The sequence below is a fragment of the Natrix helvetica genome (genome assembly GCF_964273705.1).
Source record: "Natrix helvetica genome assembly, chromosome: 2".
Taxonomy (NCBI): Eukaryota; Metazoa; Chordata; class Lepidosauria; order Squamata; family Natricidae; genus Natrix; species Natrix helvetica.
Genome location: NC_138552.1, coordinates 8661670 through 8687029, shown reverse-complemented (window position 1 = coordinate 8687029; position 25360 = coordinate 8661670). Strand labels below are relative to the sequence as shown.

At 43.9% G+C, this 25360-nt stretch overlaps 1 protein-coding gene across 4 annotated transcripts in view; it reads right to left on the bottom strand.

Moving 5' to 3' along the window:
- Positions 1-14914: 14914 nt before the first annotated feature.
- ARK2N (arkadia (RNF111) N-terminal like PKA signaling regulator 2N) overlaps positions 14915-25360 on the bottom strand; it is a 78936-nt gene continuing 68490 nt past the window's right edge. For 2 of the 4 annotated variants that reach the window (XM_081942558.1, XM_081942559.1), the window contains exons 5-7: positions 20669-20795; positions 19495-19626; positions 14915-15122 (exon numbers count right to left, since the gene is read on the bottom strand). In XM_081942558.1, coding sequence (XP_081798684.1) covers positions 14936-15122; positions 19495-19626; positions 20669-20795 — 446 coding nt within the window. In that variant the 3' untranslated portion in view covers positions 14915-14935. The remainder of the gene's footprint in view (positions 15123-19494; positions 19627-20668; positions 20796-25360) is intronic. The other 2 variants (XM_081942560.1, XM_081942561.1) reach the window with 1 other exon arrangement.

The following is a 25360-nucleotide window of genomic DNA, read 5'->3' as shown; positions in this document are numbered from 1 at the left end:
GTTGCCATTTTCCCAAACATCCGTTCATGACATCTAAAGAATATTTACCTCTCCTGCCTGCACTTCATTCATTAAAAATATTGCACTTTTTTTTCTAAAGAAACTCACCTCTGGCCAGTGGTGAAATTCAAAAATTTCCCCTACTGGTTCTGTGGGCGTAGTTCAGTGTGTGTGTGTGTGTGTCATGTGACTAGGTAGGTGTGGCAAACTTTCTTTTTACTTTTTAAAGCATTTTTTTAATTTTAAAAATGTTTAAAAATTGTTTTGAAAAGGTCCAAAGATCAGCTGTGCAACAATGAGCTATGCCGCATGATCATCGGAAGTTTTTTAAAAAAAATTAAAGCATTTTTTTTAACTACCTAGTAAAAAATGTTGCCAGCAGTAAAAATGTTTTTAAAAAGTAAAAAAGGTTCTGATGATTTAAAGCATTTTATTTTACTACAGGTTCAGGCGAACCATCCTGAATCGGTAGCCTTTGACCCCTGCCTCTGGCTCTTTCATTATTAACATTCACGGAATGTAAATGCGTCTATTATTAAACTGTGAGTGCCAGCTTTCATAAATGCGTACTTCCAATAATTTGGATGAGCCAATTCACTTATTTCAACTTTTTCCTTTAAAATTAAATGTACACCTTCATTTCATTCTGCATATAATCATCCACGCCACAATATCAGGCTAACAACAATCAGATTTATTGCCTCCTCCTTCCTCCTACTTTATTTATTTATTGGTATCCTGCCTTTATTATTTGTATAAATAAACATACTTAATATTCCTACCTCCTATTTTCCCCACAACAACCCTGTGAGGTGGGTTGGATTGAGAGAGAATGATTGGCCCCAGGGTTATCCACCTGGCTTTCATGGCTAAGGCGGGATTAGAACTCATTGTCCCCTGGTAATTGACCCAGTCACCCAACCACTTTCATGGCAAAAGCAGGATTTTAATTCATGGTCTCCCGGTTTCTAGCATGGTGCCTTAACCACTAGGGCTAGGCCAAACGTATATGTATTTGTTTTTCATTTCACAATACTATATCATGGCGGTATTGTAATTTTTTTACTCTTGCATTCAATCACAGTCTCCTGCAGTGGTGGGTTTCAAAATGTTATAGATCCTCTTCTGTAGGTGTGGCCTGCTTTGTGGGAGTGGCTTGCCGGCCATGTGACCAGGTGGGAATGGCTTGCCGGCCATGTGACTGGGTGGGCGTGGCCAATTTGTAAAATGTGGTGAAACTCACTTAACAACTCTCATTCTTAGCAACCAAAATGTTGGCTCAGGAACTCTGGCATTGAAGCGTGCAAGTCTTAAAGCTGTCAAGTTACAAGACCCTTGCACCCCTAACCCTTTAGACAAAAAACCCCCCAGGGGTGTTCAAACTTGACAGCTTTAAGACTTGTGGACTTCAACTCCCAGAATTCCTCCTCCAGTCATGTTGGCTCAGGAACTCTGGCATTGAAGTGTGCAAGACTTAAAGCTGTCAAGTTACAAGACCCTTGCACCCCTAACCCTTTAGACAAAAAAACCCACAGGGGTGTTCAAACTTGACAGCTTTAACACTTGTGGACTTCAACTCCCAGAATTCCTCCTCCAGTCATGTTGGCTCAGGAACTCTGGCATTGAAGTGTGCAAGTCTTAAAGCTGTCGAGTTACAAGACCCTTGCACCCTTAACCCTTTAGAAAAAAACCCCAGGGGTGTTCAAACGTGACAGCTTTAAGACTTTAAGGTTTAGATAGGACTCTTAGAGGCGGGCAGGGTGATTGGTGAGCCAGCCAATCAGTGAGCGGCAGGTGGGGCAAGCATGGTGCTGATGGGCAGGGGGAGGAAGCTGGAACCGGTTCTAAATGGCATGGTAGATTTGTGGAACCTCTTCTATAGAAGAGGTTAGAACTGGCAGGAACCCACCCCTGGTCTCCTGGCAATTGTCCCAAAGTCACCGCGCCAGCTTTCATGCCTAAGGCGGGACTAGAACTCATTGTCTCCTAGTGATTGGCCCAAAGCCATCCAGTCAGCATTCATGGCTAAGACAGGACTAGAACTTAAGTTTCCTTGTGATTGGTCCAATGTCACCCAGCCAGCTTTCATGCCTAAGGCGGGGTTTTACAACTCTCCTTGCCACCTTTGCTAAGTGAATCACGGCAGGTGTTAAATTAGCAACAGGGTTGTTAAACGAATCTGGCTTCTCCATTGACTTTGCGTGTCAGAAGGTCGCAAAAGGGGATCCTGTCACACACACACACACACACACACACACACACACACACACACAAGCACACACAGGACATTGTAGCTGTCATAAATAGGAACCAGTTGCCAAGCATCTGAATTTGGATCAGGTGACCACGAAGGAGGGTGGGGCAAGCATGGGAAACAATCACTGTTTTCAGAGTTGTGGTAATCTCAAACGGTCAATAAACAAATGGTTATAAGTCAAGGACTACCTGTACACCGTTTAGAGAGTTCTTTTTCTTTCTTTATTTGGTAAGAGATCCAAAAGTGGAGATTATTTTTTTTCTTCTTCTTCCATTCAATCGTGTCCAATTCTCAGAAAATGTCCTTGCAGTTTTCTGGGCAAAAACATTTCAGAAGTGATTTGCCATAGCTTCCTTCCTAGGGCCGAGAGTGAGGGACTGGCCCAAGGTCACCCGGGTGACTAAGGTGGAACTCACAGTCTCCAGATTTTTAATCAGATGCTTTAACCACTATCCTAAACTGGCTCTGGAAGGTACCATTCTGTCATTAAATAAATGGCAGACCACTGGAGAATGGAGAGAGATTTTTGTATCTCTATCACCATCTAGTGGTTGGGTTTTTGTTCTCCATTTAGGGCTGGAGTGGGGAATGATGGGCCTTTTATGACTTGTGGACTTCAACTCCCAGAATTCCTGAGCCAGCATGGGGCGGGGAGAACTATGGCCCCTTTATGGCTTGTGGACTTCAACTCTCAGAATTCCTGAGCCAGCATTGGGAGGGGGGGAGTATGGTTGTGTGGACTTCAACTCCCAGAATTCCTGAGCCAGCATTGGGAGGGGGGGAGTATGGTTGTGTGGACTTCAACTCCCAGAATTCCTGAGCCAGCATTGGGGGCGGGGAGAACTATGCCCCCTTTATGACTTGCGGACTTCAACTCCCAGAATTCCTGATCCGGCCCGTGGGTTGCTTAGATCTGGCCTGCGGGGCTGCCCTGGAAACACCAAAGGACCTGCCCGCAGTGCCTCTCCCAGGGAAAACAGAGCTCGGGAGGGCTGCCTGTGGCCCTCCCGAACTCCATTTTTTCTGGCAGAGGGTTGGAGGAGGCCGTTGCAACCAAAAAGGGAGCTCAGGAGCCCGTTTTCGCTGGCAGAGCGCTTGGGCCACCAAAGGGGCCCCTGACATGAGTGACGTGGAGCTGGCCACGTCCCAACCCCCAGGGTCAAACACAACCTTGATGTGGCCCTCAATGAAATCAAGTTTGACACCCCTGGCCCCGATAAATCATCCAGCCTTGATTAGAAGCATTTTACCTAGCTAACTATTCCATCACTCACTCACTATCCTGGCCTGCTTGGAACCTTGTGTCTTCTGCATGCGAGACCCCTGATCTAGCCAAGGGCTACAATTCATTTCCTATAACAACTCTTCTCCTGTAATGAGAATGTTAGATCGGGTAATGGATAGGCACACACAGGCTCAACGGTAACAACCGCTCTTTATTAAATGCAACAAGTGAGAACAATCCAGCGAAGGTTGTGTCTGACAGCAGCCCTTTTATAGGGAGCGGTCAGACCCTTCGACCAATAGGATTAAACCTCTGTTCCCGCCGGAACAGAGGACCTTGGTGGAAACCACTGTAGTTAGAGGAAGTATCTAACAGAGAACATGCCTCAAGTTGTTTTCATGAATGACCTTCTAAGAGACAAAGCATATGCAGAATGCTTTGTCTCCTAGGAGGAGAACATATGCAGAAATCCGTTCATACACCAGCAGATATTCCAAGATCTTTTAGCCAGTTTTGGCGCCACCGAATGAACTCATACAAGAAGCGATTGGCTTATAGAAGTTCTTTTAGCGACCATTTGAAGTTGTGTCGCGTTGAAAAAAGTGGCTTAAACTAGTTTTTCACAGGATGCTTGCAGGATCCTCTCGGCCACAGGATCACAATGTATGAGCATTGTACTATTCAAGAGGATCTGTAATCGCCATTCCCAGCAAAGTCAATGGGGGAAGCCAGATTTGACAGATTAACAAATGAGTTGGAAGGGACCTTGTAGGTCATCTAGTCCAACCCCCACCCACCCAAGTGGGAGACCCTACACCATTTCTGACATCTGTTCTTGAAAGCCTTCAGTGATGAAGCTCCCACAACTTCCGAAAGGCAACTTCTGTTCCATTAGTTGATTGCTCTGTCAGAAAATTTCTCTTTATTTCTAGGTTGAATCTCTCCTTGGTCAGTTTCCATCCATTATTCCTTGTCTGGCCTTCAGGTACTCTGGAAAATAGCTTGACCCAGACTCCTCCTCTCTGTGGCAGCCCCTCAAATATTGGAAGGCTGCTATCATGTCTCCCCTGGTCCTTCTCTTCACTAGACTAGCCAGGCCCAGTTCCTGCAACCGTTCATCCTATGTTTTAGACTCCAGTCCTCTAATCATCTTGCTTGCTCTTCTCTGCACTCTTTCTAGAGTCTCAACGTCTTTTTTGATAGTGTGATGACCAAAACTGGATGCAGAATTCCAAGTGTGGTCTTACTAAGGCTTTATAGAGTGGTATTAGTACCTTCCTTGATCTTGGTTGTATCCCGGTTAATGCAATTTAGGATTGCATTGGCTTTTTTGGCTGCTGCCACACACTTTTGGATCCTATTTAGCTGGTTGTCCAATAAGACTCCAAGATCCTTCTCACAGTCACTGCTATTAAGCCTGGTTTCACCCAGTCTATGTGTCCTTTTGTTTTGTTTTTTTTGCCTAAGTGTAAGATTTTACTTTTCTCTACATTGAATTTCATTTTGTTTGAGAGGGCCCAGTGTTGAAGACTGTCAAGACCCATCTGGATCTTGAGCCTATCATCTAGGGCAGTGATGGTTAACCTTTTCGGCACAGAGTGCAAGAACTGGACTTTTGGCACACACACTTTGGCCATAGGTTCACCATCATGGATCTAGGGCAGGGGTGTCCAAACTTGGGAACTTTAAGACTTGTGGACTTCAACTCCCAGAATTCCCCAGCCAGCCATGCTGGGAGTTGAAGTCCACAAGTCTTAAAGTTCCCAAGTTTGGACACCCCTGATCTAGGGTGTTGGCTATTCCTGCCACCTTATCATCATCTGCTTAATTAATTTGCATAATGACCCCATGATTCACTTATCGTATTTTTCAGAGTGTAAGACGCACCTTCTCCCCCCCCACCTAAAAGTGCGCAGAAATGTTGGCGCATCTTATACACCAAATACAGCCATTTTGGGCCTCCTAAAACCCTGCCCCTGCATCCCATTTTTGCAACAACGGAGGCGTTTTTGCCTCCACCCCCCAAGCCCCCAGAAGCACTCTGCAGGCTTCAGCAGGGTTGAGGGGAAGGCAAATATGCCTCAGTTTTTTCGAAAAACAGCCCGTTTTCCACCAAAACAGGGACATTTTTGCTTTCCCCCAGCCCTGCTGAAGCCTGCAGACTGCTCCTGGGGGCTGGGGAGGACAAAAACGGTTTTTTCTTTTTACTTAGCTCTTTGAGATCTTGGCGCATCTTAGACACCAGTGCATCTTATAGTCCGAAAAATACGGTAACTCTCTCTGTGTCTCGCTCTGTTTGTGCCATATACCATACATAAATGGCATACATATTTAGTGCAAATATTGTGAAGTCATTTGCAGCCAAATTGCATATATTAGGCAAAAGTGCTCAAAGTATATTTTAATGCATGCAAAAGCCCTGCACATTGGACGGGGTGGGGGGGGGGAATACGATGGGCATGTATACTCTAATTAAAGTCCGAGGGGAATCTAGCAGGATGTCACAAGTTCCAGGTGAGTAGACAAGTTGGTGGATGCTGTCAGGTTTGGTGTGGGGAGGTGAAGGGTGCGGGGGGGGGGAGTTCAAGGGGGTATGTGAGAGGATGAAAGAGATACTGCATCAGTCAGGGTTATACAAAATTTTGACAGTGCTAAACAAACTGTGATTTTGACTGGTCCCCTGGTTACGACCGTCTCAGCATCCCCATGGTTACATGATGGTAGAATATAGAATAAGAGTTGGAAGGAACCTTGAAGGTCTTCTAGTCCAACCCCCTGCTTAGACAGGTGACAACCCATTCTCCCCTCTTTGACTTCAAGGAGACAACCACTCATTTTCAGTGTCCCAAAAAGGATTTTATTTTAAATTCACCTTCTCCATTTTGTTATTAATCTTCTTCTAAGTCTCAAACATTGTAGACTTTTACTGCCAGGGAGTTACACCAATTCTACCATATCCCTTTCGCTGCTCTTTGTTGCAATCATGTTATCTGAGGTGTGACGCCCTGTATAGATTAGGAGGGGAGCAATGTCGTTTGGTTATGATTTTGTAAGGAGACAGTATCATGAATTTTTAGTTTTTTCACTCCTTTCCCATTCTCATTTTCCCCCTTCCAGCAGCTGGTTGGTAATTTTCACCTACATACTTACCACAATCCTAAAATCTAAGAATGGCAAAAAACAAAAACAAAACCCAGGCCACTTTGTGCAACAGTACAGAACAGAATAACATAGTTGGAAGGAACCTTGGAGGTCTTCTAGTCCAACCCCCTGCTTAGGCAGGAAACCCTACACCACTTCAGACAATTGGATATCCAACATCTTCTTTAAAAACCCCAGTAACAGAGCATCCACAGCTTCTGGAGGCAAGCTGTTCCACTGATTAATTGTTCTAACTGTCCAGAAATTTCTCCTTAGTTCTAAGTTGCTTCTCTCCTTAATTAGTTTCCATCTATTGCTTCTTGTCCTGCCTTCAGGTGCTTTGGAGAATAGCTTGACTCCATCTTCTTTGTGGCAGCCCCTGAGATATTAGCAGACTCCTATCATGTCTCCCCTAAGCCTTCTGTTCATTAAATTAGACATGTCCAGTTCCTGCAACCGTTCATGTTTTAGCCTCCAGTTCACTAATCATCTTTGTTGCTCTTCTCCGCACTCTTTCTAGAGTCTCCACATCTTTTCTACATTGTGACGACCAAAACTGGATGCCGTATTCCAAGGCCTTGTAAAGTGGTATTAACACTTCAAATGATCTTGATTCTCTCCCTCTGATTATGCAACCTAGAACTGTGTTGAACTCAGAGTTACTACTATTGAGCAAGGTACCATCTATACTGTACCTGTGCATTTTGTTTTCCTTGCCTAAATGTAGAACTTTACTTTTTTTCACCATTGAATTTCATTGTGTTAGATAGCGCCCAATGTTCTGTGACATTTGAAACGCATCAGCCCTTATTAGGTTTTACGCTCTTTTATCGTTCTCACTTCAAGAATGCGTGTGATTGAATGGGATTCAACGGGCCTCGTTTGGGATCGAAAAACTTTTGATTCCATTCCAGGCCAGGGCCGGGATTTCAAAAGGCGATTTCTAGAAAGGCCTTTGCAAAGCATTTTCGCCACGTAGCCATTAGCAAGAGAGCCCAGCGGGCAAGGATTAAATTATGAGTCCGGTCCCTTCTGCCAGGAGGCTTCTGTAGATGATTGAAAGGAGCTGCTTTTCCTGTGATTCCCTCGGAGTATTGATCTAGGCGACTTGACTGTAATACAGCTGAGATGATGTACGGGAAATGCTTTGAACTCCTTCCTTTGGTCACAACAATAAGTAGGTAATGGACTGCATTCTGTCCATTAAGGAAAGCAGAGCACAGGAAGCCCCCTGGCTGATTGAAGCGCAAATTAACAGCAAGAGATTGATTCCATTTTACACTGACAGGGACTGTGCTGACCCAGGCTTCCCAGGGGCCTGAAGCAAACTCCTGGTCCCCTACCTGAACTAGGTAACATCAGCCTGGTTGTTTTCTTGCAGATGTTTCATTACCCAACTAGGTAGCGTCATCAGTGCATGGATGTTACCTAGTTGGGGTAAGGAAACATGTGCAAGAAAACAACCAAGCTCAGAGAGCACCAAGGACCCCACAGCTTCCTCTTAGTGGTACAGTTCTGTTTGGAAGAGAGCTGGAGAAATGTTATGGAGAGACTACAACTTTGCAAAGAGGGTGGATTCCAATGGAGGTCCAAAGGCAAATCTGACCTGTGGGGTTTTAATCGATGGAATTCCAGTTTCATTTGATGGGCGAGGGAAGCAGGTAGATCTGGGATCTTCACCAAAGCAGAATGTGTTGGCGACGGTTTGGAAATAGAAGGGAAATGGCTGTGGCCAGCAACCTTTATGGCAGAGGTGGGGAAACGATGGCCCTTTTATGACTTGTGGACTTCAACTCCCAGAATTCTGAGAGCTGGTTCAGGAATTCTGGGAGTTGAAGTCCACAAGTCATAAAAGGGCCACCGTTTCCCCACCCCTGCTTTATGGAAACCATCTCAGAAAGATTCCCCCCCCCCAAAGAAAACGTGGTCACAAAAACCCTCACAGGCTAGAAAGCAAGGTATTGTTTAAATAATTCACTCTATTTTATTATTTTCCTTTAAAATAGTTTAAACTTTATGCTACAGACTCGTTTCCAAAAACAAAAAGTCCAGAAAGTCTCATCTTGCACATATATACATACATATATATGCACACATATATGCATATACTACGTATACACATATATTGACATATATATATATATATATATATATATATATATATATATATATATATATATATATATATATATATATATATATATATATATATATCATTCAGTATCACTCTATTCTTTTTTCCTCCAGACCGTTAAATATTACATGGAGAGAAGAATGTGTGTTAAAAAGAAACCTTTTTATGTGTGTTTTTGACTTTTTAAACTCAGCAGTTACACAAACAAATTCTAACTTTCCCTCCCCCCCTCCCACCCAAAGGGGAAAAAATACCTTCCTTGTGAAAGACGTGAACAGAGCTGTTAAAACCAGAGCTGTCAAGAAAATTAGAAGCCCGGCCGCCTGGTGCTGCAGCTTGCCAAATTCTTATAGCGAAATCGGGGTGGAGGAATGGGGTCTTTTGCAGCCGAAAATGCCAACTTTAATGAAGGTTCAGTATGACGGCCAGCCCGAAGCGGGCACGCTTAGCAAGGCTGTGCCCCCCAAAAATATCAAGTGCATTGATTTCTTAACCATACAATGGCTACAATCTCACTTTTCAATAGAGCAAAAGATAAATCGAAACAGGTTGTCTCAAAAAAATAAAAAATTCAACAAAAATAGCAAAAAAAAATTTTTTTTTTTAAAAAAAAAAGCAAACTCCAAATTCTTTAAGGTATCCAGTGATTATAGATTTTTCTTTCTTCCTCGTCCTTTTTTTTTTTTTTTTTTAAATTACTTTTGGAAGTCTTTCGAGAGAGAGGAAAAATGTAGTGTTTTTAATTTAAAAAAAAAAACGAAAGGGGAAAATAAACTGGCTACCAAGCTAAAAAAAAACAAAAAAACTCATGATTCCTTTAGAACAAACACAGTGCACAATTGGAAGAAGTTTGGTTAGAATGCTGTCAGTTTTTTTATATATACATGGAAGTCACAGCAAATACAAACTAAAAAATAGCTTTCTTTTTTTTCTCTCCACCCCACCCCCCCCCCTCTTCATTTTAAAAAGGGTAACCTACCAGTATGCCCCCAGGTGCTTCTGATACTGGCCAACAACATGAAGAGATTAAATACTGGGTTTATTCAATCAGTAGATCAGTTAGAGCAGGGGTGTCCAAACTTGGCAACTTTAAGACTTGTGGACTTCAACTCCCAGAATTCCCCAGCCAGCCATGCTGGCTGGGGAATTCTGGAAGTTGAAGTCCACAAGTCTTAAAGTTGCCAAGTTTGGACACCCCTGAGTTAGAGCTATAGCTTTCCTCACTAGAAAAAAGAAAAAGAAAAAGAAAAAGAAAAAGAAAAGAAAACCGAATAAAATCCGTTTTTTTCTGGATTTGGGGGTGGGTGGGTGTGGAAGTAGCACAAAGAGGCTCTAAGCCAGATTTCACCTGCACCTAGTCTTCAGACACTCCCATCGGATCTGCTTCGCCTAGTCTAGCTTCAAGATTGTCTCCGTTTGAGTGGGGGAATTGAAAGTGTGCAGGGGAGGGGCACAATTGCAATTCTGTGGAACACCCCCCCCCCCTCTAGGAGGTGGCCTTTTCCTTCGGCTACGGGGAAGAATCCAGATGGCTCCGTTACACTCATTGCTACTTTATGCACGCTTCACACACTTATGGGGTAGCGCCCAAGCCAGGGAGCGACCGATCCCCTCGGTCTGATGGAAATTATGGGATTGCCTCGTTGGGGGAGGGGGACAGCAGCCCTGGAGAGAGGCGGTTGTTCGGCTTGGAAGAACCTGATCTGGACACACCGCCGGTTGCATTAAGGACCACAAGAGGAAGGATGGGGATGAGCAACGTTGAGTCTTTCAGGGGTTGTGCTATGGGTGCGGGTTATGCATTTGGGGAACATCTGGACAGCTGCGTGCTGTCATCCCTGGAGGATGGTCACTCCTTTGCCTGGGGAGGGGGCGTAAAACACCCTCCTGCCCTGTAGGAAATAAGGCTGAGGTTTCACAATTTCCAAATCCTTTAGGGCAGGGGTCTCCAACCTAAGTTGCTTTAAGACGTGTGGACTTCAACTCCCAGAATTCCTCAGCCAGCAAGGCTGAGGAATTCTGGGAGTTGAAATCCACACTTCTTAAAGCGGCCAAGCTTGGAGGCTCCTTGTTTAGAATTTATTTCACACCCTGACATCAACTTTAGGGGAGTGGGGTTCTAGTGTCAGGAGGGGAGGGGGGTGTCCCACAAGGAGGGACGAAGATCCAAAGCCGGCCATTCAAAGAGGCCCCCAAGCAACCAGCCTCTTTCCCGGTTAAGAGTCCCCAAGCCACCCCTGGCTGCTAAATCTCACATTTCTGCAAAGGGCCTGTTGCAGGGGTGAAAGGCTCTGAAGTCTGCCACCGGTTTGCTTCACACGAGCAGGCGCATTTCATGCACAGGCTGCGCCAAACACATGCACCACAGGTGCTAAGAAGCCTTTTCTGAGTCCGCAACGGTAAGTAGAACGACGAGGGGAGGGAAGAGCTGTGCAGCGCTGTTTAGATTCCCTAGAAAGCAGGATTTCCTGCTTTCTAGCGAATATAAATTGCGTGGCGCAGCTGATCGTCACACAGCTGATCGTCAGAACATTTAAAAAAAAAAAAAAAACGTTTCAAAAGCATTTTTTTACTACCAGTTTGGGCGAATTGTTAGTCAGGGAAAAAAAATGCTTAAAAAAGTTTTTATTTAAAAGTTCCGACGATCAGCTGTGTAACAATCGTCGGAACTTTTTGGGGGGCATTTTGTTTACTACCGTTTCAGGCGAACTGGTAGGCATTTTGTTTACTATAAAAAATGCTTTAGAAAGTTAAAAAATAAGTTCCAACGATCAGCTGTGCGACAATCAGCTTCTCGGAACTTTTAAAAAACTTTTTTAAAGCATTTTTTTTTTTTTACTCCTGGTTCGGGTGAATCGGTGGTAAAAAAAATGCTTTAATTTTTTAAAAAAGTTCCGACAATCAGCTGTGCGACAATCAGCTGTGCCACGCGATTGTCGGAACTTTTTTAAACTTTTTTTTTACTACCAGTTCGGATGAATCAGTATTTAAAAAATGCTTTAAAAAAAGGTTTTTAAAAAGTTCCAACGATCAGCTGTGCTGCGAGGTTTCTAGTGAACATAAATCGCGCGGCACAGCTGACTGTCGCACTGCTGGCTACCGATTCACCCAAACAGGCAGCATTTCACATAGAGGTTGTTGGTTCATTTGTCCTTTTAAGGAAGGATGAATCCCTCTGAATTTCTACATCCAACTGCTTTCGCCCAGCTGTTTGGCTGCACCACGTCTAACACGAGCAACAGATTTTTTTTTTTTAACGGGACGGGCTCGCGACATTCAGAGGACTGGATCTACCTGAGGGACTGGCGTGTTTCAGCTCATGCTTCTGAACACGGCAAAGGACAGGATGTTCCAGGATTTTTATAAAAACAAAATCTGAGCAAATGTGGGGTTGTTTCTCTTAACAGTTTATTTTACCCAACTTGAAGGGAAAACCTTCCTGATTTGTGAGCCTGGCTTTTCTACAGGGGTGAGTGCAGGGAGAGAGCTAGCTTCCCTTAAACTACTGTTTCCCCAGAAATAAGACCTCCCCAGATAATAAGCCCAGTTGGGCTTTTGAGCGCATGCGCTAAAATAAGCCCTCTCCTGAAAATAAGCCCCCCCCCCGAAAACATTGCAACGCAAGAGCAGCCATGAGGTGACCACACTTGCCACCTCCTGCCACCTTATTTCAGGGGTCAAAAGAAAATAAGACCCTGCCTTATTTTGGGGAAAAGATGGTACTTTTCTCAGTATACGCAAAGGTTTGGTCTGCTGACCACCATTTGCTCCCCCAGAGAAGGACAGTTCTTGAGGACATTTCATGTAAAGTGAGATCATGCCACGAATCGTCATGCGTGCACAGCAGCCAGGACATCCAAGGATTTGTAGGGGCTGTGATAACCCCTGTGCTACTGTTTCCTGACACTTTGGGAGTGTTTGAGGCCAGCTTGCCCAATGACACTAGTCCTTACACACAAGTGGTGGATTCCGGATTCCGTTCCAACCGCTACGGTTGGAACGGCCCCAGCGTCACCCACATGGACGCACGCAAGGACAGGCTTAAAGGACAGGTAAGGAGCTCGGGCGGAGAGGTGGGCCCTCCAGACCACCGTACCGGAACGGTACACCTGGTGTTCCGGGCAAGTTCCGGTACGCCTGTACCAGGGCGTGCCGCTTGCAACCCACCACTGTTACGCACGGAATAAGGGCCTCCATTATGTCCCCCCACCTTGAGGGAATAAGGATGATCTCAGCAGGCAGCGAAAGTTAACCTCTGCAGAAGACAACACAGCTGATGGCCCGGGAGCGTTCTACAAGCAAGCAGCATCATTCTTAATTGGGGGGTGAAATCCAGCTCAGTTTAAACAAAAAACTCAGAAGATCCGAGAGTTGAAGAGACTGGTGTAAAAGTAAAGTGCCGGCTTTCGTGTTAAACCCTTTAAAAGCAAACGGATAGAAATAAGCTTGAAATGAAGACACACACACACACGACCTTCCTCTGGTTCTCTGTTCGGGTAGCAGCAACGCTTTTCTGAGAAAACATTCCAATTAACGCAGGCAAAGCAGTGTGGCCTGTCCTTGCATGGGTGCCATACCAACGCGCGCCTGGATTTTATTCCGATGTACTCGCCGTGCAGAGATCGGCGTCTGCCCTATTTTTTTCTCCTCGGTTCCATCTGACAGAGAGCGACCCTGAGAAGGAACAGAGCTGAGCTTCTTCCGGTCGTGGAAGAGAAAAATCTCGGAAAGGGGTGTCCGTGCTCAGCATCCCCCCCAAATCCCACTAAGGTTTCTCAGCGAACAGCAGAACATGGGAGCGGGTTGACTTTTTAACAGCTTTTGTTTGTAGCCTCTAGTTCTCAGCCGCTACAATCATGTATCTCTAGCTAGAGGTGGCATTCAGCCGGTTCGGACCGGTTCGAGTGAACCGGTACCTCCGACGATCAGCTGGCCCCGCCCCTGACCTATCCTGTCCTTTATTTCCTGCTTTCTAGCTCATCTCAATCACGCGGCACAGCTGACTTCCCCCCACCCTCGCTGTTCTAATTACCGTGGCTGACTTGGAAGGTAAACAGCTGAGCTTCTAAATCAGGGGTCCCCAAACTTGGCCGCAAGTCTTAAAGTTGTCAAGTTTGGGGACCTCTGTTCTAAATGCTCCATTTTTAGTGCTGTGTGTGTGTGCGCGCGCAAACCGCACACTCCCCGAACCGGTTGTTAAACCAGCAGCAACCCACCACTGTCTATAACCCCACAGGATATGGGATTACCGCTACAACCTTGACTGTTTGAGCCCCCTCTGTCAAATACAGCTGAGATCAGAAGAGAGAAACTGCTTTCTTCCCGTTCTTTTCATTAAAAAAAAGAGGCTGTAACAAGCCAAGCCAAATGGGATACAGTAGTTTATGGGGGGAGAGGGGGGGTTAATAAGAAAACGCACTACTACTTTAAAACTCAAATCTGAGTGCAGCTGAAAATTCACTCCTGAATTTGAAACAAAATTGGGAGCCTGTTGGTGTTGCCTTGGTCCTTCTATACGACGGAATCCGTCGGCCATCTGGAGGCCCCTGGTCCTGACTCGCTGCTTGTTAAGCTTTCCCCCCCAAAACTTACGCTACAATAAGGATACTCAGAACCGGGAGCCTGTTGGGCTAGCAGTGTCCTTTTAATGCTCCCACTGCCAGAGGCGAAGGGAAGGAAACCAGCAACATTTCTGCTTTCATGGTGGATTTAAAGCAGCTGGCATTACGCTCTCTCTCTCTCTCTCTACAGGGTGGGACTGAGAAGGGATCATGGTGCTCCCATCCACCAGCACTCCGACTGAAAGACACAGAATTAAAAAACCAAAACAACAACAACAACAAAAACCATGTGGAAGCTTGTCTCTGAAGTTCAGTGTGCTATGCTTTCCGCTGACGGGAAGCTCCCTTTGTTTTAAGCAAAGTGTCCTTCGTTCGAAGAAACGTCTGAAGTGACCCTACAGTTCTAAAGGGAGGAGGGCAATGCAGAGGCAGAGGAGGAAACTTTCCCAAGGGAGTCTAAAGAGTTCCAAAAAAAAAAAAAAAAAACCGCTCGGAGCAGAGGCTTTGGACACCAAGGCGATATCCAGAAACTTCTGTGCCACAAAAAAAGGGGGGGAAAGGACTAAATAACTAAAAAAGAAAGAAAAAGAAAAAAACACAGTGAAAAATTTACTGCATTACAGTAAGTATTTCCGTCGGCTGTCCTCATCCAGTGTCAGATCTACCACTTCGGGGGGCGAAGACCAATTCTGCGGAGGAGGGGCCACACCTGTCCATGTTTCTGATTGCCGGGGGCACTGCAGACCTGAGCCATGTTTCCGGGAAGACACCGTCTGGATCACACCTCCACGAGGATGGACGTATCTGGAATCAAAGCAAAGGGAGACACATTCTTGAATATGCACTGGTGGGTTTCCTTGTGTGCACGCGGGATATGCCCCAATCACAGACATGCTGCCCCGAGTCCCGCTGGGAGGGAGAGAGAGAGAGAGAGAGAGACGGGTGGTTTTCAAACCTACTAAATCTACTAAATGAATACTAAACAAAATCTATTTTATTTGGTGGTTTTGAAATCTATTAAATAAATCCGTGACTAACAACAGTTCATTTAGTTCAGGTCCTGAAAAGAAGCAACTTATGACCGTCTTTCACAGTTACCATCTTTGTAGCATCCCCATGAGCACGTGATCAAAATTCAGGTGCTTGGCCGGCTCTCCAAAATGTTTAAAAATCTGGCCCCAAATTGTTGGAAGTGTAAAAAAAACACCAGGCACTTTTTATCATATGTGGTGGACGTGCAATGAGGCAAAAAAAAAAAAGGAAAATGATTCAATCATGGTTAGAACAAATGGTGGGAGACCAAATCTTGTTTAAACCAGAAATTTTTCTCCTGGGTACAATACCGGAGGGGTTTAAGAAAGATATACTTTATCTAATTATACATATACTAACTGTGGCGCGCATAACTTATGCACAATATTGGAAAAAAGAAAATACGCCATCAAAGCTAGATATAAATCAGAAAAGTGTTGGCCTGTGCAGAAGCAGATAGGCTCACTCTTGAACTTAAAAATAAAGGGGAATCAGAATATTTTGAAGTCTGGAACAGATTTTATGATTCGTATAAGATAAGATGACAAGACTGGAACAAACTGTATATATTGTGATTGGACAGAAGGATAGACAATGTATTAAGTTGGCGAATAGTTAATGGTTGAGACTAGTTGTATATAATGTGAATGTATGGCCACTTCGACTTCGTGATACTGCATTGTTTTAAATGTAAAAATAATAAAAATATATTCAAAAAAAAAAATTCAGCTGCTTGGCAACAGGTTCGTACTTATGACCGTTGCTGTGTCCCATGGTCATGTGATCCTCTTTGCAAAGTCAATGGGGAAAGTGGCAAGAAAGGGGGAAATGGGGCAAAACCCATGTAACAAACGTCTCACTCCACAACAGAAATTCTAGGGCTCAATTGTGGCCGTACGTCGAGGACTATCTGGAATACGAGCAGGAAGTGGGTAGAGAATGGTTCAAATTGGCTAAGTTGAGAAAAATCAACGGCTCGTTTTGGTTAAACCGGAGGCCTACCTCCAGTATCTTCTGGGGTGACATTTGTCATTTCTGAAACTCTTGCTGCTGGCAGACATGAAGGGGAGGCAGCAGGCGGGAAGGCAAGGTGAAACCAGGGGTGGGTTCTGACCGCCATTACTACCGCCATCAGTAGTTAAAAAAATGTACGTGCACATGTGCACTTTGCTCAGGCATACGCCAGATGCACGCTCTACGCACTTGCACATTTTCATTTAAAACGATCTGCGCATGCACACATTAAAAAAAGAATAAAATTACATTTTTAAATGAAGGTTGTTCTGCGCATGCGCAGAACAGAAAATCAAGATGGTGCCAATGATCATAGAACCGGTACAGTCACATGTCCGCTGGAGTTACTACGTATTCGGCCGAACTGGACCGAATACGTAGGAACCCACCTCTGGGTCAAACCATATGGGAGGCAAATATGAAAATGGTAAGAGCCAATACCAGTGGTGGGCAACTATGGCTCCTTTACCAGCTGTGGACTTCAACTCCCAGAATCCCTGGCTGGCTCAGGGAATTTTGGGAGTTGAAGTCCATCGCTTGTAAAAGGGCCATTGTTTCCCACCTCCGGCCAATCGTCAACCCAGAGCAATTGATTGCACGATCTTCCGAATTTATACAATCCTATTGATTTTTATTCCTATTTTTGTGTGAACTGATACAACATCAAAGCTGATGTTAATAATCTGTTCATTACTGGGGAAGGGGTGGGATTTAGGAAGAGAGAACAGTGGCTAGTCCACAAGCTAATGGATTTTCACCCAAAATCTCAGGAATTGAAAGATACATGGGATCACTATTTACAGAAAGGATGCTTGGCGATTTGCCCGAAGTGTTGATAATATGGAAGACATAATTCTATCAAACGTCTTTAGAATCTTAAGCGTGCCATTAACGGGATAGGGTAGATGAGATCAATGCATGGATTTTTTTTGTTTCAGGCAATACTTCCTCAAGTTCATGAAATTAGAAATACAGTATTTTTGGGAGTATAAGATGCAACTTTTTCCCTCAAAAAAGAGGCTGAAAATCTGGGTACATCTTAACAGCATTTTTTGCCTCCTGAAACCCCACCCCCTTCACCCAAATGGCCGTGCATTGCCTTTAGGAGGCTTTCAGAAAGCTCCTGGATGCTGGGGAGGGCAGAAATGAGCAAAAAGTGAGCCATTTTTTGCTCAGTCCCCCCCCCCTCCAAGGAACACTCTTTAAGTTTCCTAAAGGCTACACATGCCCTTTTTAAAACAAAAAACGGGCCGTTTTTTTGCTTCCCCCCCCCTCCCGGAACACACTATAAGCCTCCTAAGGGTTATTCATATCCTTAAAAAAACTGGCCCGTTTTTAGAACGTCTGCAGAGTGCAAAACCTTTTTTTTTTTTTTTTAAATTGACTCTTCAAAATCTTGGTGCGTCTTATACTCCGAAAAATACGGTAGACTTGGCCATAAGAAGAAGTTGAGTCCAATTGGACCACTCCCAAATCTTTTAGAAGGGCACTGCAGCATGGATTATCCTCACCATACAACCATTCTTTTTATGAGCCTTTTAATTAATGGCTGAATTCAACATATACGTTGCCCTTCTCACTGCAACAGTGACTCTCTTTACGACAGAGCTGGAAAAAGTGACTAATGTATTTTTCACCATCAGTGTGTGTGTGTGTGTGTGTGTGTGTGTGTGAGAGAGAGAGAGAGAGACAGACAGACAGACAGACAGACAGACAGACAGACAGACAGACAGACAGACAGACAGACAGACGGACTTTGGGAGGATGGAAGGCTGAGTCAACTTTGAGCCTGGTAAGATTCGATCTACCAAATTGCTGGCAGCCGGTGATCAGCAGAAGTAGCCTGCAGTACTGCACTCTAACCACTGCGCCACCGTGGCCCTTTGCCAATCTTGTCAATTGATTCACACCCGCAGGAGAAAAGGTGATAAAATCGAGTGCGACTCGCTAAACAGCCATATCGCTTAGTGATGGAAGGTTTGGTTCTGATTGTGGTTGTAAGTTGAGGATTGCCTTATCCCCTGTTAGCTTTGGAGGCTTGTTTTTAACAGCTGAATAAAATAAAATCTATATCCTCCTTCCCCAATAGCCTTTTAGTTACAATTAAAATATTATTAATATTATTGGCAGGAGGCTGAACTAGAACTCACTGCACCCTATAAAAGGCTGGAATGACCTTCAGGAGAACTGAAGGGCTGCCCTTCTAGGCTGGACATCTGCATTTGATTCAGAGCTCTCCTCTCCAGGAAGGGAACACCTAAAGGGGGAAGATCTTTTTGTGTCAACCTTTAATGGTTGAATTCTAGGGAGTTTCTCAGTTCTCCAGGTCGTGGTTGTCCCAAAGGTGCTTTTTCAAGAGGCAAGTGGACTTTCTGGTTTTTTCTTTGAAGACATTTTGCTTCCCATCCAAGAAGCTTCTTCAGCTCTGGATAGTGAGGAATGGAAGGATTTATCCTCCTTGCAGACAGCTGGTCATTTGCATCCTTTTAGAGATTCATTGAGGCAACTTGGAGGTTTATATCTGTGTCCTCAAGGCCACCTAGTGGTGCATATGGTTCCTGCAGTCTGCTATTTCTGCAAACAGGAACTATTTGTACTTCTCAGGTGACCCTGAGGACACCAATAAACCTCCAGGTGGCCTCAACAACTCTCCAAAAGAAGGCAAATGACCAGCTGTCTGCAAGGAGGATAAATCCTTCCGTTCTCCACCAGCCAGTCAGAGGCGAAGAAGCTTCTTGGATGAGAAGCGAAACGTCTTCAAAGAAAAACCAGAAGGCACAGTTGCCTCTTGAAAAAAAGCATCTCTGGGAAAAGCCTTCTGCAGGCAACAAAAAACATAACCCAAAAAGCCTAACTTTAGTTAGTTAATTAGTTAACCTAACTCAAGCTTAACCTTTAACGGTTGAGACCTGCTTTGGCAGGCATCTCCAAACTTGGCAGCTCTAAGTCTTGTGGACTTCAACTCCCAGAATTCCCCAGACAGCCAGACCGCCAGCCAGGCAGGGAATTCTAAGAGTTGTAAATCCACAAGTTGCCAAGTTGGGAGACCCCTGTGCTAGTATGTGGAGAATGAACACAATTCTGCAAGTTTGGCTTCAACTAAAAAAAGAGGAATAGCTTGTTTTGGCACCTGTGCTCATAGAGTTCTTCACTCTTGCTGCTCGCCTTTCCTTTTGGCAGCTCATTGGCTTTCTCTGCCTTCCTCTCACTTCTCCCTAGGTCTGGGATTCTCTGTCCCCCTGCTGCTTGAGCGCCTTCGTTCCTGTTGCAAAAAAAGATCTCTTTACTGCTTGCACTTCTCTCCTGGTAGGGTGACTCTTGAGTTGACTTGACGGTTTAAGGCTGCGACGGTGAACCTATGGCAAGTGTGGCAGAGGCAGCATGCAGGACCCACTTTGTGAGCGCGCGCCACCCATTGCCAGCTGCTCTTCTGGTTTCTGACACGCACATGTGTGCCGCCCAGCTGGTGTTCACAGGTACCAGAGCGCCAGAAAGCAACCTAAAAAAACGCCCGAAAAACAGCCTGAAAATGACCTGAATAACAGCCCAAAAAACAGGTCATTTGGGGGGCGCTTTCAGGGCTGTTTTTGGCCCCAAAATATCAGAAAAACAGTCTGAAAATGGCCCCCCAAAAGACCACCGGTCGGGTTTCTAGTGTGTAGATGCATCCAGTTCGCCATGACTGGTTTAAGGTTTAAGCTGCTTTGTCACAACTGCCATGTACTTTTATCCCCAGCATTCCATACATTAAAAAACAGATGGATAAATGCTGCTTATACATCTGAAATTAATCTGAAAAGAAACAAGCCATCTGCCCTGTCTATAGAGCAGGGGTGTCCAAACTTGGGAACTTTAAGACTTGTGGACTTCAACTTTCAGAATTCCCCAGCCAGCATAGCTGGCTGGGGAATTCTGGGAGTTGAAGTCCACAAGTCTTAAAGTTCCCAAGTTTGGACACCCCTGCTATAGAGATTCTCAGTCATCCAGGCCCTGGTTGTCCCAAAGGTGCTTTTTCAAGAGGCAGCTGGACTTCCTTTGTTTTTCCTTGAAAACGTTTCTGGTTCTTCAGAACTGAAGAAGCTTCTTAGATGAGAAGCGAAACGTCTTCGAGGAAAAACAAAGGAAGCCCAGCTAGCTGCCTTTTGAAAAAGCAACTTGGGGGGGGGGGGGGGAAACAACCACCTGCAGGCAACGAAAACATAAGCCGAACGTTCTTCATTTTGAAAAAAAAACTTATTCCAGCTTTTGAATTATAGTCAAGAGTTAAAAACCAGAAGCAAATAAGAAAAAAACCGAATAAGCACCTTGCATGCTCTTGAACGCCCACAATCTCCACTTCGCTATCGGAAGAGGCCACGTTAATTTCTTCATTGACCTGGGCGTGGCTGGTGGGAAGTTTGTTGCTTGCCAGGAACTGCGCGTCCAGGTGATCTACGGGAAAGAAACCAACAGGCATCAGCCAACTAAAGACTCAGCGGCTGGAACAGCTTCACTGCTCAGGTAAATCAAAGATCCTACTCAATACAGCACAGCTGCAAACCGCAGGGCTACTTTTAAAACAAATTCCGCAAAGAATGGAATGGAATCTGGAGGGGACCTTGGAGGTCTTCTAGTCCAGTCCCCTGCTCAAGCAGGAGAACTGATATCATTTCAGATAAGGGACTGTCTAGACTCTAGACCAAGGGTGTCCAACTCAAAAGCCGGGTTGCTTAATCTGGCCCAGGGACCCGCCCTGGAAACAGAGAAGGACCGGCCCACGGCGCTTCTTCCAGCGAAAATGGAGCCCAGGTGGGCCTTGCATGACCTCCCGGAGCTTTGTTTTCGCTGGCAGGAAGCTGCAGGAGGCTATCAGTCGAAAACGGAAGCTCAATGAGTGACATCGACCTGGCCACACCCTCGGGCCACACCACACACTCCCGCCCCTCCAAGGTCAAAAACAAACCTCAATGAAATCGAGTTTGACACCCCTGGTCTAGACTCTCCTTAAAAGCATCCAGTGATGGAGTAGCCACAGCTTCTGAAGGCAAGTTGTTACATTGGTCAATTGTCCTTGCTGTTAGGACATTTCCCCTTAATTCCAGGTTGCTTCTGTCTTTTTTTTTTTAACAATTTTTTACTTATTTATTTTTCTTTAAAAAACAAGACAACACATACAGAACAAAAGCAAGGAGAAAAAACAACTTTCCTCAATTTCATCAAGCGTGTCGTTTGGTTACAAGTTTTTGTGCAACAGTTTTTACAATTAAAAATAAAGTCACTGGTTATCCATTAAACATAACTAAATATTTCACTGAGCATTATGTGTTCAGATTATCATTAATATTCTTTCATTTGTGACAGCCCTTATTTCCTTAAATCCATAATTATCTATTAAGTAACAATAAGCCTTTATAGAATTATAATATCACCTATCTCTAGACAGTAAAAACAAAAATTAAAACAAAAGATTCCCATTAATTCATATTGCACATTTATACTTTCAATTAACCATGTCATCAATCATCCACAACTCCAAATATAATTTTCCATTATTAATTATTAATCCATATAGTCTTTAGGTATTTCAATTCATATATGTATCCATTGTTCATTACATCATCATTAGTCCATTTAGTATAGCAAAAATCTTTATAGTATAGAATGATCACTACCTACAATAATACCTAGAGGTTCAAATCATCCCACTCTTATACATTAGGTTCATTATTGTTCTTCATATATTGTGTAGATAAGTACTCTATTGCATAACAGAGTATCTAGATAAGTACTCTATTGCTGGTCACCACGATGTAAAAAAGATGTGGAGACTCTAGAAAGAGTGCAGAGAAGAGCAACAAAGATGATTAGGGGACTGGAGACTAAAACATAGGAAGAACGGTTGCAGGAACTGGGTATGTTTAGCTTAAGAGAAAGAAGGACTAGGGGAGACATGATAGCAGTGTTCCAATATCTCAGGGGTTGCCACAAAGAAGAGGGAGTCAAACTATTCTCCAAGGCACCTGAGGGTAGAACAAGAAGCAATGGGTGGAAACTAATCAAGGAGAGAAGCAACTTAGAACTGAGGAGAAACTTCCTGAAAGTTAGAACAATTAATCAGTGGAACAGAAATTGCCTCCAGAAGTTGTGAATGCCCCAACACTGGAAGTCTTTAAGAAGATGTTGGATAGTCATCTGTCTGAAACGGTATAGGGTTTCCTGCCTAGGCAGGGGGTTGGACTAGAAGACCTCCAAGGTCCCTTCCAACTCTACTATTGTATTATTGTATTATAATAAAAATAAAAAAAATAAAAAAAAACTTTCATAACAGTAAATATAACTTTCTATTATTGCATAAGAAAACAATTTCATTTCCAGGTTTTTTTATCTTCTTTGATTTGTTTCTAACCCTTGTTTCTTGTCTGGCCTTCAGATGCTTTGGAGAATAATTTTATCCCCCTCCTCTTTGTGGCAGCCCCCTCAAATACTGGAACACTGCTATCATGTTGCCCCTAATTCTTCTTTTCTTTAGAATAGGCAAACCCAAATCCCGCAGCCGTTCTTCACATGAGATCTTCATACTCAAAAGGAGTATCCCAACTTGTATTGCACACATCGTTGTATCAACACTGCCACTACAGGTTGTCCTAGATTTACAACCATTTGTTTGAAGTTACAATAGACATTAGCAACAGCAATAGCATGGAGGCTTTATATCCCCCCCCCCCCCCAGTGCTTTACAGCACCCTCTGGACGGTTTACATTGTAGAAGCATTATTTGAATATTGCCCCCAACAATCTGGGTCCTCATTTTACCAACCTCGGAAGGATGGAAGGCTGAGGGAACCTTGAGCCAGTCAGGATCGGACTCCAGTTTTGTCTGCGATAATTTTCTGTGTTGACCCGTGGCACGAAGGCAACACAGCCAGAGAACTGGTATGAATCCCTTTATTGGTACCAACTGTGCTCCCAATGTCCCTTTCACTCTCCGGCCTGGAGAAAAGCTCTTCCACACACCTGCAGCCCAAACACTGTAAGCAGAATGACCGTCATCATTCACTCCAGCAGGGCAAGATAGGGAGTCCCAGGAGCAAAGGATAATTTCAGCAAGAGGAGATAAACACACAGAAGGTCGTAAATACTTCTAACAGTTGGGAGGAACGCCAGGAACGCAGGCCACGACTCTCCACTAGGTGAACTCAGTGTTTGTTCCCGACAAATGCCCCTCCCGATTGCCTCTCCTTTAAACTCCATCCCCAGGTGTGCCTTGTGAAGGGAATCGGGGTCCTTGCCTTCCTTGTGAGCCACGCAACCCTCGTTGCTCTCTTCTGCATTCTTCCCTGCGCTCCCTAGGATGAGGATGGGATGGGCCTTGTTGATCTGAACCCCCTCTCCCTTGTTCTACCTCTCCCCTGCTCTGCCCAGCCTGACTTTGCCCTTCCCCAGTTTCCTCCACAGCCAACTAAGCCGCTCTTTTGTTCTCTGTCAGCTGTTCATCTTCCATCTTAGTCAGACTCCAACGGGGGCATGACACTTTTCTTTCTATCATCTATCTATCTATCTATCTATCTATCTATCTATCTATCTATCTATCTATCATCTATCATCTATCTATTTATCATCATCTATCTATCTATCTATCTATCTATCTATCTATCATCTATCTATCTATCTATCTATCTATCATCTATCTATCATCATCTATCTATCATCTATCTATCATCTATCTATCTATCATCTATCATCTATCTATCTATCTATCTATCTATCTATCTATCTATCTATCATCTATCTATCTATCTATCATCTATCTATCTATCATCATCTATCTATCATCTATCTATCATCTATCTATCTATCATCTATCTATCATCTATCTATCTATCTATCTATCTATCTATCTATCATCTATCTATCTATCTATCATCTATCTATCTATCTATCATCATCATCTATCTATCTATCTATCTATCTATCTATCTATCTATCTATCTATCTATCATCTATCTATCTATCTATCTATCTATCATCTATCTATCTATCTATCTATCATCTATCTATCTATCTATCATCTATCTATCTATCTATCATCATCTATCTATCTATCATCTATCTATCTATCATCTATCTATCTATCTATCTATCTATCATCTATCTATCTATCTATCTATCTATCATCTATTTTGTCATGTTTATGTAGCGCATATTGGAGGTGGTGAGCCTTTGAGAACTGTATGCAATGGAATTTCATTTTAATGTACGCTGATTAGTGTACATTCAAAGTGACAATAAAGTTATTCTAAGTCTAATACTGCACTTTAGCCACGTTGCCATTAGGGCTCTTGTCAATGACACTGAAAAAAGTAACTTATGACCAAAGTTCACACTTATCACTGTGGCAGTATCCCCATGGTCACACGATCAAAATTCAAGCACTTGGCAACTGGCCACAGTGTCCTGGGATCATGTGATTGCCATTTGTGATTTTCCCAGCCGACTTCCGACAAGCAAAGTCAATGGGAGAAGCCATATTTGTTTAACGACTACACGATTCACTTAAACAACTGTAGGGATTTGTTTAACTATTGTGGCAAAAAAAAGATTGTAAAAAGGGGGCAAAACTCACTTAACAACTCCCTTGCTTAGCAATTGGAACTTTGGGGCTCAATTATGGTTGTAAGTCAAGGACTGTCTATTATATTTAATACTAGCTGGATACCCATCCTTCGCTACGAAACTATGTGATCAGGCTTGATAAATTGACACTTAAAGCTTGAAACCTAATGAGTAGTTATGGTCAGGCTTGATACATTGGCACTTAAAGCTTGAAAATTAATGTATAATGTGTAACTCTTAGCATCAGTGTGTGTTAATGTAAGGACACTGGCAGTTGGAACAGTTCTTTTCATGTGGGGAGGGGGAGTAGAATGTCTAAATTCCCAGCCTGCAGGCCGGATGAGTCACACATCGGCCATGCCCATATAAGGCAACTGGCAGTTGGAACAGAGTTCCTTTCAGGT